The sequence below is a fragment of the Montipora capricornis genome, chromosome 6 (assembly GCF_036669925.1).
Source record: "Montipora capricornis isolate CH-2021 chromosome 6, ASM3666992v2, whole genome shotgun sequence".
NCBI classification, from domain to species: Eukaryota; Metazoa; Cnidaria; class Anthozoa; order Scleractinia; family Acroporidae; genus Montipora; species Montipora capricornis.
Genome location: NC_090888.1, coordinates 55,070,515 through 55,084,323, shown reverse-complemented (window position 1 = coordinate 55,084,323; position 13,809 = coordinate 55,070,515). Strand labels below are relative to the sequence as shown.

At 40.4% G+C, this 13,809-nt stretch overlaps 1 protein-coding gene and 1 pseudogene across 2 annotated transcripts; one reads left to right on the top strand and one right to left on the bottom strand.

The window, feature by feature from the left end:
* The window catches only part of LOC138054169 (uncharacterized), a 5,356-nt pseudogene extending 4,266 nt beyond the window's left edge, over positions 1-1,090 (top strand).
* Positions 921-12,544, bottom strand: LOC138050666 (neuropeptide FF receptor 1-like). Of its 2 annotated transcripts, XM_068896970.1 has the most exons (5): positions 12,430-12,512; positions 9,133-9,266; positions 8,628-8,898; positions 6,703-6,960; positions 921-4,538 (listed from the first exon to the last, which is right to left on the bottom strand). In XM_068896970.1, exons 2-5 carry the CDS (start codon positions 9,243-9,245, stop codon positions 4,176-4,178), a joined length of 1,005 nt encoding a protein of 334 aa, XP_068753071.1. In that variant the 5' UTR covers positions 9,246-9,266; positions 12,430-12,512; the 3' UTR covers positions 921-4,175. The 2 variants fall into 2 exon arrangements, with proteins under 2 accessions (XP_068753071.1, XP_068753072.1); XM_068896971.1 differs by lacking the exon at positions 9,133-9,266 and having other exon boundaries at positions 12,430-12,544.
* Positions 12,545-13,809: the final 1,265 nt, after the last annotated feature.

The window sequence follows — 13,809 nt, the reverse complement described above, 5'->3', positions numbered from 1 at the left end:
ATCTTTACATGGTGCGTGTTCACAAGTCGTGGGCAAAAAGTAGCGTCCTCTAAATCTGGGTACGGAAACGATCATGACTGCTTGTTTTTCTTTCTGAGCTTGCGCAATAAATTTGAACATCCAGAAGTTCCTCTTACGCATGCTCACAACGAAAAAGTCGCATTTTTTCTAGTCTTCCAATCAAAACATGCCGAAATTTAACAAATAGAAAGTGGGTCAGCGTTGTCTGTACTCTTATCGACAACGATATTCGTCATCACAGTGGTCAAAATGTTGTGGACTAACGAGGCGTAGCCGCTGAACCACCTTCGATTTGTTTTTTACCACAACATTCAACGCTAAAGAAAGTTTTTATTTCAGAGCGCGACCAAAATCATGACACAAAGAAAGAGCAAGCGTTGTCCATAACGGTAATTTATGATTGGTTTATTTCCCAAAATGAGCGTTCCTGATTGGGTATTACATTGCGTGACAAATTGACGCGAGCATGATGCGAGCAGCGTTGTCTAGACTCTTATCGACAATGGTAAATTAGCCAATCAGATTGCGAGATTACAAGCAATTGTGGTAAAAACTAATATTGCGCACGCAAGGCATACTTCCTGCAACTTGCAATAGTTTTGATGCACGATTATCGCTATGGGATTTGCAAGAAAAAATTGTCTCCTGTTACTTAAACTTTCATGCCGTCGAAAAAATATTATTACAGGTGATAATGTATATTATTTAGCCCCAAGCTGTGGATGGTCACAAAAAAATACAGAGCATGAAACGCTTTAGGGTGGCCAGAGATTCTTAAATCAACGACCAAGTGTAATAAATGCTGGTAATTCCTTTGCAGTTCAGCTTGTCCAAGCCTTCAGAAAATGTCACAAGTGCACAGAAAGAAAATCAACCACTTGTAAATGGCATCACTGATCCGTCTCCTCCCCCAAGCGTTTCAACCACCCCATCTTCCAGATTTCAAGTGAAACCTCTCAGGGAAATTTCAGAGAATACTAAGCAACCACAGGCCGTCGAGGATGCGACAGGGAATGATTCATATGAGCTCTTGTCAGTGGACGGAGAAAGTAGTGAAGTTTTTATTTGAAATTCTGAAAAGGGTATAGGCTTATGTTTCACTCCTAAAGTTTCTGTCTTAGGATCAATCCGGCCCACCCGCTTCGTTCTATCATTATGGAGGCTGTATAAGTTTGAGCACGACCGAGCTTGTGAGAGGGCTGGGGCTATTCCTCATTTGACGTTACAACCTGCTTTGAAACTCTCCAACCAAGTCTCTCCCTCAATTAAAGGATTATTCTTAATTGTCCATTTCTTCCAAGTCAAGTATTATCGTTCATTTTGGACACTGAAAGCTTGATAGGGATCATGGGAAATGAACATATTTCTTTTAACCCGAACCACAATGTCTGGACTCGCAGGACTCGAAGGATGTCTTTTTTTATTAATGCCAATAATTTTTTCTTCCAAAAGTGCCACTTTAAATGTGTATTAACACCCGCAAAGAAGCAAGCTTACACAGTGAAAATTTTCGGTTACCAAACGTCAAGAGAAAGCTAACCATTTTATTATCAAGCCTCAGACTTAAACATTATTCAGCAATGATTTTATATATATACTAATTAGTTTTGGTAAACAATCGGTGCATTTTCTAATCAGTTGATCATTGGTGGTTAAGTGGATAAAAACAGTTCCTTCAAGGTGGGTGCTCCGGGTTCAAATCCTGTCAAGAGGGTGCTTTTATTATTTTCTTTTCCTTTTCATACCACAAGTCCTGGGACAGAGTGATCAAAATGGAGAATAATACATTTAAGGCAAACTGACAATGAAGTATAATCCTTCAACTGAGGAAGAGATCATGTTGAACTCTCGTAGAAACTCTTTCAAGACAGGAGCGCAAAGCACTTTGCCAGATTAAGGATGAGCCCAGGCCTCTCAACGCGCTTTCGTGAAGGAAATGACATCTTGGTTTGTTAATTTTTTTATGTGTGCGGCATATGAAACGTGGAACGACAAAATAGGTGGAGAGATTCTTTTGCGTGGGCTTTGGCAGCAAAGGAACAACAAATTATGTTTAGTTGAAAAAAACAGAATAACTCGAAATACCAATTCAAGAGGTAAAGCAAATATTTTTATATTTGCGTTGCTCTAGTTATATTTTTTCTTGTCAAACGAGAAATTTTAAAGAGCACTTTCCTGGCTGATACGATCAGTTTAAATATGATGTGATTTGGGGGACCTGCAGGAGGAATCTTATTTCCGACTGGTTAAAATTATTCAGGTTTTTGTACCTGGACGTGTAACTTTCAAATCCACTTTTGTGTACTTTTTAAGTTGTGAAATGGCAATCGAATTAGGATCAATTAGCTTACGTGTTTATGTCTGCATTTCTGCAATTCCTTAGAAAGCTTTTTTTAATTCTTCCAACATAAGATGCAAGCAACATTTCTATTCGTCAATCTTTACAGTGAGTTTCCAACCTTTCGTACATTGCACACCGTCTATGATAGTCAATATGTATTTTCAGCCTCTCTTTCAAGGCGCGTCTGCAGAAGCCCATGACCGGGAGCGTACAACATCATTAGGGACCTTTAGATTCTAGGACGAGGACGAGAACGAGTACGAGTTTTGACTGCCTGTTTTTTGGCAAAAATACTTAGAAAATATATAACCCGTACGATTAATCTTACTCTTTGTTAGTAGCATAAGTTGCTCAGTTATTCTTATTGCTGGTAACTGAGCCTTTTCTTGATCGAAAAATGCCAAAACTGCTACCGTGTTGTTGCCTTGTTTTGACACGACGACATTTTTGCAAACCTCGTACTAAAATGACGACGGTATCACGTTTTTCCCGCAAAATGACGCTGGTTTTTAGCGCGGTTACTGTTGTTCTATGAGAAAATCTCGTACCCGTTGTCGTTCTCGTCCTAGAATCTAAAGCTCTCTATTGTATTTGTGGAACGGGTTTTTACAGAGCGAGGTACTTTAAGATTGATTTTCCGATAAAACCAGACCTTTCCAGATAATTACAAGTCTTGCATAAGAAATTCTTACCTATGGGATTGAGAATGCCATGTCTTCTTATTTAATTACTCGTCTGAAAATAGCTGGATCTCTGGAAATACCGTTACGTGGACCTGTTATTGGAGTATAGGCCTAGCATTGGCCTAGTATTGGCCTAGTATTGGTATTGAAGTTACAGGCTCCTGGCTATGGGCTTCTGAAGTAATATAAGAAGTACTGGGAAGAAAAATTTTAACGCCGTATCCCACAACCGCGCGCGGCCTTAGGTGTTGTCTCCAAACTCCCTGCAGTATTTCCATCGCCAGAACTCAACAGATCATTCCGTGTCTACCACATTTCCTGTTACTGAATGAACATTCAAGTAGACCCGACGAGCTCTAATCTCGCCTATGCCATGTTGAATTCGAAAATAAGGCCGCGCGCGTTTGTGGGATACGGCGTTAAAATTTTTCTCCCCAGTCCTCCGAATTACGTCACCAGATCACCTGGTGATCACTTGATCAACGCCTGAAGCTTACACAGCCTAACACTAATCCTCTACTCATGGAGGAGACAGAAAAAAACTGAGGGAAAATCAGAGTACTCGGAGCATAGCAGGAGACCAACAAACAACCCACACAGGACACATTGGTGAAAGGCGAGCGCTCGCACTACTGGGCCAACACTGCTCCTCCATGAGCAAAAAATCGCTCGTGTAGCCGCGGCTTTAGAGTCGTGGTTAGCATGACAACTTTTAGGATTTCATGCCACTTTAACTAACCAATAAATCGTATTCATAAATGGCGGGCATTAAATCACTCTTTTATCCTTGTGCTAATAAGGCCAATTAGCCTCGTTTGCATGGAAAAAACTACAAAAGAAATGTTGCCTTAGAGCGAGGCTGGTTGGTCTCATTAACAAGAAGACAAAAGAACAATTTTTTGGCCGCTATTTATGAATACGCTCAATGGTTTATACTAACCACGCTTCAAGCAATTCGGTCTAGTAGCCGTTAGTCAACGGTTAGCAACGACACTTCGCTAGTAAGTGAGGGTTCAGCTCTGGAAACTGCGGCAGGTGGTGTGCTATATGTTCTTTGTGTTATCCTCTGCTTTCACATCGATTACATTAATTATCTAGGCATTAAAATACCAAAAAGGATATGAAGTCTATTACTCCATAAAACTTGACCCCGCTGCGTCGGTCTGCAAGGTGGAGGTGGCAACCATCTCGATGCTCTTGTGTCGCTTACTCGTCGACCAGACTACCGCATCATCAACTAAAATTGAGCGGCGGCATATTGTTTCCTTTATCTTATGCCTGAATCGCTGGCTTATCAGAGCGTATGCAAACGGATTCACAGCAGAGTTGAACATGACCATGGTGTGAGCAATCGGAATAGCGAGAGGACCAAGGTCGATGGAGGAAACATCTACTAACACATGCATCGCCGAGTCTATGCCCCAACATATTGAAAATATTACAGTGACAGCCACAACCATCAACGTGACTCGCTGTCGTACCTTCAGCACACCCTGTTGTTAAATTAAAGACTTGTTAGGCTCCGTTAATTGACCCCTTCTCCCCCCTCCCCCCCCCCCCGGGGCGTTTTTTCGTTCAAGTTTTTTTCGCTGTTGGTTCACCAGGGTTGGGCATCGCTAAGTCTCTTTCTTTCGGATTTAAAAATTAGTACATGCTTCGTTCCTTATTTTGAAGTTTATGATTGCCGCTAACTTAAAAATACATAAAAAGTATAAGTTAATGTAGCCACCCACGCAGGCGTTCTTACGGCTTCGTCACGCGTTCTTCCCCCACGAACGTCTGCTGAAAGGAAAAACCACTTCCGCTTAACAGCTGTTTGCCCACTATTTAAAGAAACTAATAAGCGTTGACTAATAGGCCAGTTTCTTATTCTAATGGTTGGACTGGATCTAGCATGAAATGGAGGCTAATGCTGGCAAATTAATTTGCATTTGAAAAGATTTGCACGCATTAGCCTCCATTTCATGCTACATCTAGTCCAGCTGTGAAAATTCGAAAATGGTCTATTGTGTTGTGCACAGCCAATCTCGTGCTGTGGAGAATGCCTTACAAAACACAAGTTTACGCAAAACTGATTGGTCCGTAATCCCCGAACGGTGGTTTTTCGTTTCAGCAGACGTTAGTGGGAGAGGAACGCGTGACGAAGCCCTAAGAACGTCTGTGTGGGAGGCTAGAGTCAATGATGTCTCTTTCGGTAGCCTCGTAGCTCCTACAAGGTCTCACCTGATTGGAGACCACCCTTGAGGTTTAACAAAAGAACAAGTAACAGAAACAATGGCCCTTTTGTTTTAGGCCTAGGGCCATTGTTTCTGTTATTTGTTCTTTTGTTAAACCTCAAGGGTGGTCTCCAATCAGGTGAGACCTTGTAAGAGCTGCGAGGTGACCCGTCTTTTTAGGATAGACTGGAACAGCCCACTCCTCCACTCCCGCGCCAACAGCAGGGGACAAAGCAGGGAAAGACTCGGAATTAGTCGATAGGTCATGGATTGGAATTTGGAAGGATTAATAGAAACTTTCTTGTTGCTTTTTCCATACTTACCACTTTATTTATGGCTGAACACTGATATGCTAGACCTATTCCATTCATTGATAGCTGCCGTTATCCTCTTGCATTTAAATATAGCGAAAAAGCTACGTATTTATCGTGTTTTTTAAGGTGGCTCAAAACGGTTTCAACGCTTCAAAGTAACGCTCTTATTAGAAGGATCGGCACTACAATTCTGTATCATGTAATAGCAATATTGCGGTTAAAACCGTACCAAATGGAACACGGATTATTGCTGAACAAGATGCAGTCATTATTGTGACGTAATATGTTACCTTGGCGACGGGCAAGCCCTATAAAAACACCCTTTATTTTGCCTTAAGTTGCTTATATCTTAAAAACAAACTCGGTGACCCCATTTTTTATTGCTAAAAAGTGATCAGAAAGCCAAGATCGTTTTTGAGATGTGAGCAACTAAATCCAAAATATAGTGTGTCTTTGCCGGGCTTTTCCGTTGCCACGGTGACATACTACGTGTTTCATATGGTACCATAATATTGGTATTACGTGATACAGTGTTGTAACTTCATTCGTTCTAAAGAGAGTTTTGAGCCACCATAATTAATAGTAATAACTATCGTCTTAGCGAGTCGCTCATGGTGAGCAACCTCGGTTCATGAGGAGATGTATTTCTTATTTCGATGGTGACTCGGCTGACTCGAGTGATGTTCGGGAAAAATCAGAAGTTCCTTTGCAGGAGTCGAACTTACGACGACCCTCCGATTACCGTTTAGTAATGAGCTCTTCTATTTGCCGGAAATGTTTCCTTTTGTGAGGGAAAAATTGTGAGGCGCGTCAGAATTTTAAACCAAATTTGTTACAGTTTATATTTTACTTGATGGTGTACTATTCGTCATGAAACTTTCGCTGCTCTCCTCCCGCACTCTTTCGAAAGTCCCACGGTGGGAATTTGTAAGTATGCGCTGGCTCCATTGTGGCATTTTTGCAACATTAATGACAAAGACAAATACCACAGAAATTCTCGGGTGGGGTGAGGGGAGTGCATGGATTGGAAATGTAAAGGGAAATCATATGCTAAATTGCTTCCATGCATGTAGACGGCCTGATTATGAATCTAATTTAACCCATAGTCCGTCATCAACATTTCATACCTGCTGTTGGTGTGTGGCATTGTTATCTCCATCACGTTTAAACCACAGGGCGCGTATGATCTTGTAGTACAACACAGCCATCAACGCAGAGGAAATAACATAGAAGGCAAGCCACACCAGGAAGAAAGCCCGAGTTATCCACTTCTCGCGCCACGCGCTTATACAGAAATGTGGATTAATTTCCCTGTTAAACTCCTTGTTCAAGAACTGGGGTATTTGGAGAATGAATGCAAAAGCCCAAGATGCGAAAATTATGAACTGAAAAGGAAAATAGGCAAACATCCAAACATTGAGTCGTTTAACAAGAGCGGTTTTATAACGTTCCCGGGCTAAATTAAGAAAACGGTGCATGACAGGTGCATGAAAGAATATTATGGTCACCGTGGAAATCCTGAATCTTTAACTTAGATTCAGAATATATTAATCTACTCATGATCATGCTCATACCGACCCTTCTCGAAGTTCTCTGATGATTACTAAAATTAAGGACAATTATCATAATTCACGTTCAGTCTCTATGGCATTGGCAATGACTTAGTTTCGGCGAGCAATTTTAAATACCTACACAGATCTTTCTCTCGTATTGTATCTATTAAATACGTCAAATGAAAGTATCACAAATAAATTTAAGCCCTTTTCAAACGAGTGTCGTGAAACAGCCACATAAAATATTTATCTGACCAATCGCAAACAACGCAAGGAGCCCTGCCAATCAAAATTCGTAGTTACCCCAAGCGCGGGAAAACGATTGCTTCTCATTGGCTGAAAAACACGCGCTATTTTTAGGCCAATCAGAAAGTGCGGCATTCGCCATTACTTAATTACTCTCGACACTCTATTGAAAACTGCTTTGAGCTTAAAGTGCCAATCAGCGTCTCATCTTCGGCACATATGCCGAAAACGTATGCAATTTTGACGAATCATAAGCTGATAATTAGCCATTGAAAATGTTCTCATTTAGTTTGCCGCCATTTGGCCCACCAATCGCCTTGATCCTCTCGCACGGTTCTTCTTGATATGTTGTTGGTTCAAGGGATCTACTTAACTGACTATATATATGTATCACTTCCACGAGGATCGCAAATGGCTTCACAGTCCAAGATGAGGAGAAATGGAGAGAAAGGTACGGGAAACTCAACACTGCACAACTTCTGAGGAAATTCGGAATACTGTGATTGCCCCGAGTGGGATTTGAACACACGTCCCCCTGATCACCAGTCGGGTGTGATGACCACTACACTATCAGGACCACCATGCTGGCAACATGGCTGATTAATCACTTAATGTGTAGCATTTTCGTGGGACTCCCTAAGGGCCAGTTCAGTTCTATGTGATAACGCTGGATCAACATGTGATTAACAAGCGGACAAGGGTAATTAATGTAAAGAGTCAGTTAAGTAGATCCCTTTTTATTTTTGGATGGCTGGATGTATATGGGAGGTACTGGAATGGATCCGTCGATTTATAATAAATATCGATTGTTAGGTGAGCCATGATTGTTTTTCTTATCATCACATCAAGGAACGGAAGTTCTTTGCAGCTAGTTTCAGCAGTAATTTGAATGCTACCAGCTAGGCTGTTTAGAATATCGTGGAGCTCCTTTAATTTATCCTCACCATAAGGCCAGTTTATGTAACAGTCATCTAAGGATCTTCTCCAGTTTGTGTAAACAGAATGGCTCATTTCTTCTCCCAATTTATTAGAGACCTGGCTGTATAGTTCATTCGCCATTGTCGTTTATTTATTTCGTCTCGTCCTTTTAATCAGCGGATTGGTGTTGCGCACAAATAAAAGAGTTTAAAATTTTATGAAAAAGCAACGTTGTTCTCAATTGTTTTTTGGGAATTGAAAATGAAGTAAATACAGCCAGAGGCACTTCAACTGAACTTCTGTCTTTTGTTTTTCCCTTTTATCATGTGACATACCTTCAGCTTACGCATGGTAAAGCTTCCCGTCTTTCTTTGCGGATGTATTACCGCGCAATATCGTTCAAACGCGATGGCAGTTAAGGTGATAACAGAGGACGCCGCCCCGATCCAGGCTACGATCCCGTCCGTCAGCAATGTACACAATACCTTCCCAGTTATTCCTTCTGGGTGATTAGAAATATGGCTTAGAATCAGCATCGGGACGAGAAATATGGCGTATATTATGTCTGCCACTGCCAGGTTTACAATCAGATAATTGATGGGAATCCTATAAGTAATTAAGCGATTTGTCATTTAAAGACAGCTGACGGTTTTAAACGTTAACTTCTTATTAATTTATTATGCTGCCTGAATTAGAAGGCAATATTACGGTATCCCAGACAGTGCAGGGTCTGTGTTAGAAAAACAAACAACGAATTGAAAATGAAGTAATCAATAAGTAGCTAGCAGGGTTTACTCCTTAGCTCTCGTGTAAGTAATTTATTATTAAGGGTGCCCCTACCTCATGTCTCGATTTTTGATCACAACAACACAAACAATGGAGTTCCCAACGATACTGATAACTATCAGTATGGACGTTATTGTTGTTATGGCAACTTTCACTGTTTCTTCCATGGTTCCAATCAGTTAGTCAAACTGATAACGAAACAAAATAGAGCAGAGTATAGAGATAAACAGATAATCATACTTTCAATGTGTTAGTTTTGAAACGCCATATTTTCTTTTCTCAATTATGTGTTCGCTCAGCACTACTACTACTACTACTACTACTACTACTACTACTACTACTACTACTACTACTACTACTACTCACTAATCAGTCATATCTACATTTCTACGAGCTAAAAAACATCGATATTGATCATGATTGTCTTGGGTGGAGAAGAAAAATACGGAAAAGAATACACAACACAACATTTAATAATCTGAAACGGCCATTCCTTTGGGCAAGTGCATCATGGGAATATATCATGTATGCCTTGCGGGCACTATACACAAATTAAAATATTTATCAACAATCTCAACTGAAATATGTTCTTTGAACTGTCATTAAAAGTTGTTTAATCATTCTGTTGGCGGATTTCGATTTGTACATCATCTCACACCACGTTACCCCCAGTTATTGTTGAAGATTGATTTGCACCCGAAATATAATATTGTAATCGTTGCAGGAATAAATGAGTTAAAATATCTTTTTGTGCTATATTACCTCTCTGTTTTAGTAATAAATACTAAAGAAAATATTCACCTCAGTGTCGGTGGCTAGTGATGCTAGCTACTTGGACACTAGCCACCTATTTACTTCGGTAAATAGTTATTAATTAGTATATACCACGCAAGTGAATAGTGCTCTACGCTCGCTCTGATTGGCTAACTCGGAGGTGATTAGCTAAGCACCATTCATCTCCGAGTAGCCGCGGCGTTCGCTTTTTATTCATCTTGTGTGGTATATACTATGTACTTATTGACTGAGTTTAGGTCGGGCCGGACAGCAAAATATTTGGCCCGAGGGCTTAGGCCCGTGCGCCATGACCGAGGGCCAAATATTTTCCTGTCCGGCCCGACCTAAACTCAGTCAATAATAAGCATTTTATCATATGGACTCTTTACACTATTCATGAGCCCTCAGAAGATGAAGTTAGGACAAAATAAAAAAAACAGAAATCTGCGCAGAAAATTTATCTAATATGTTGTTTGCATTTTTGCTTTTCTGGCTGTAAATTACTTGGATGTTTAAAAGAGACGAAATCCCCTAAAACTGTATCGTACGGAGCAGTACGTGTTTCTGGTACGGCCGTACGGCGTTTTCCGGCCCTGCTCGCGCTAATGTGTAGGACGGGGATTTTCCTAATAGTTTTGAAATAAAAGCGCGCGCGGGGCCGTACGGGCCATATGATAATAAAAAAAAATTATTCACCTCAGTTTCTGTGAAAGTGTGGATATTTAACTCGCCCCTTCGCGCACGGCTCAGTTAAATAAAAAAAAGAAAGGAAAAGAAAAATAGAGTGGGGCAAAACTTGCCGGAAAAAAGGGCTCGAACTTACATTAACCGCGATGCCTTGATTGCCTTATTTGCAGAGGTTAACTATTAGTTTTTGATGTGGATACTACACAAGTTAGCGTACTGGATAACATTAATTGAACACCAGTAGTTCAAAGCGAGGGTCTATCCGTTGGCTAAATCACGATCTCATTGGTGAATCACTTACTTTTCATAGAAAAAGTATCAGTTGGATAATGATCTATTCTATGGATACTGAGCTACCTTTCAAAAAACTGAGAACAGTTGGCAAACATTCTGAAATCATCCCGCCGTAACCGTAAACGGTTATAGGCTCTCGTACATATTGTAGTCGTTCAAAAGCTCTTCCTTCCCCTCCTTTCTAGAGGTATCGAGATCAGTTCCTACCGGTATATTTCCAAGTAAAGAAAATAAAACACTTACCGACACAAAGAGTTGCGCTTTATCGACTTTAGCGGAGCAGAACTGTCTGCGTGTTGCACTCAGTTGAAATTAGCATTAATTGAATCGTGTGTCTGAATTACGACGGTCGTGTCAAATTGAATTTGAAGCCTACGAAACAATAATGTTGTCCAAGAGAGGATTCTCTTGTGCTGTCATGATGTGTATGAAAATTGCTCCAGAAGAACGAAGTTCGCTAGCAGCTTTCTTGGTGGAATTAGCTAAAATGTTTGCTTAAACGTATTTTATATTTTATTTTCTTATTTCTCCACTCTCAAAAGTCGTAGGGCTGGCTAAGGCTGTGTTTGTAATGCACATGTCACTGTAAACCTCCACCCCCCCACCCCGGAAAACATGGGGCATTTATCCACACAGCAAAACCAAACAAGGATAATGCCTTACATACAGCGGACATATTTTTTGGTCTAATCCTTACCAAAATGAGGATAATCCCCCATATAAAGGGGACAAAAAAACTCCATGTCTAAACCCGTAGTATTACTTTCAGAAGTGTGATTGACATTTATTTTTGAATACATCAACGTTTCGTCAACACATTTTCACATGGAACAAGTGCCAAATTTTCTAGCTTCATTCAGGACACATCACCATAAAAGGAGACAAAGCAGTCCATTATGTCTTCAACGTTTCCAGCAGGAAATGCACACTACAAATGACTTGAAGACTCTACAAATTTCATTAATTTCATTGAAGAGACGAAGATAGGAAAACAAACTTTCCTTTTTATGATTGATGGACGTGACAAGTCTATATATATGGGTTATGGACCAAGCGTGAGGTCAAAATGGCTGGATATTGGCCAAGTTCTTTTTTTGCGTGTTTATGGACCGAGACGAAGTCTCCGTCCATTATCATCGGACAAATTAATAATTCATCCCAAACCATGTCTATCTCCAACTGCTTATTAGCTGACCTGATTAGCAGACAGTCCGAGCTCACTTGCTCAGTACTTGCTACTTTCTATGATCATATACAGCATATAGATTTCAGTTATATAGATGGTGTTCAAATTTCCCCGAGAAAATTAATTTTGTTAAGAGACAAAAAGTAAACCAAATACAACATAGATCATAGTACACCGCCTGGAACTGCTCGCAAACAGCTTGAAGTTCCTGCTAAGGATCTTTTGTCGCTTGATTTAGACTGCTATTGTAAATTACAATGAATATGTTTCTATGATTTCAAATTGGACATACGGCTGAAGCTCATACAAAGCCTAGAAAACTCAGTAAAGGCATCTGGGGCCAATAATTTCGATCCATTATTATCACCAGAAAGGGAGCATGAAACCAAAACAAAGGTTTGAAATCTTACCCGTTCGTGTCTGAGAGTTCAGGGATGTAGCAACAATTAGCCCTGTGATGACTACTTCAGGTAAAAGAGGCAAATAAATTAAGCTGTGTCCTTAATGCAAAACAGAATGCTTCAGCACGAAGCACAGTTGTCGTAGACATTACACGTTTTATTTTCACTTTTCAATGGACCTTTCTTTTGTAAAAAAAAGGTCTGACACTTGACGGACAAAAAGTTATAAATTGGAAAAGATTTCAGTCGACATTGACCAAAGGCCAATGATGTGGAGAAAGAGAGAGAATTTGAGTTGAGTAGAAAGTGCCAAATCTGCGGACCTTTGTCTTGTTAGGTAGCATGGAAACAGTTTGTAATTTTGAGCCCTTTCAAATTAATGCAAATCCACTTGTTTGGTGTTTGGTTATTACTTGGAATAACTTCGCGTAAATTATTTCGCCATCAACGAAATTAGTCTAAGAGATAACTTAGTTTGCAAGTTTTCTCGATCTTTCTACAACGAAATTACTCCACTTATGTCCATATATCAGAATTGCACGCAATAACAAAATTGGCAAAATAACAAAATATCGCCGACAATTTGAAAATTTTGACAATTTTGGCAAATATGGCGATTCACCTTTATCACTCGGCGGCCATTTTGGAGTCCGTGGGGAATAAAGACTTTGTCTTTGCATTGTCTTTGCATTGTCTTTGCATTGTCTTTGCCCGTCCAGTCTCACACTGAATGAGAGGTTCGACGGGCAAAATCTTTGGTTTGGACATTGAATGATATGGGTCTATTGTGGAGAAATTTTGTCAAATTGCCAAATGTATGTAAATTAGTTCAATACCGGGTGGCCGGGCCATGTTGGCGAATCTGGCGAATATGGCGATTTTGGCGAATTCTTGTCAAATTGCCAAATGTATGTAAATAGTTCCATACATAGTGGCCAGTCATGTTGGCGAATCTGGCGAATATGACGATTTCCGCGATATCTAGGAAAGCCAATGAAGTTTCCGAAATTTCCCAGGTATATTTAAGAGGCGGATGAAAAGAATTGACGGAGGTTATAAATTGATCGAGTTCTTCTCTGCTGGATGAAATATTTAGCTTCAATGCAGTCGTCGATGTAGCGGCCGTAGAGTTCAGGTTTGGGGCCGTTGTACTGATTAAAAAATTGGTGTTCAACATATCCTACAAAAAGATTGGCATAGCTAGGTCCCATTCTTGTGCCCATCGCTACACCATTAATTTGTTTGTAATAGTTGCCGGCGAATGAAAAACAGTTAAGCGTTAAAACTAGCTCGGCAAGACGGAGGAGCGTTTCCGAGCTTGGTTCTTTGACAGTGCGTTGATCGAAAAAGTGTTTAAGTGCTTGAAGACCTTCGCTATTGGGAATGACT

Coding starts and splice junctions, on each gene's coding strand:
- LOC138050666 (XM_068896970.1), bottom strand. CDS start 9,245: ATGGAAGAAACAGTGAAAGTTGCCATAACAACAATAACGTCCATACTG. Junction 8,899..9,132: donor ATCAAAAATCGAGACATGAG/GTAGGGGCACCC, acceptor AATTACTTATAG/GATTCCCATCAATTATCTGA. Junction 6,961..8,627: donor TTACCATGCGTAAGCTGAAG/GTATGTCACATG, acceptor TTTCCTTTTCAG/TTCATAATTTTCGCATCTTG.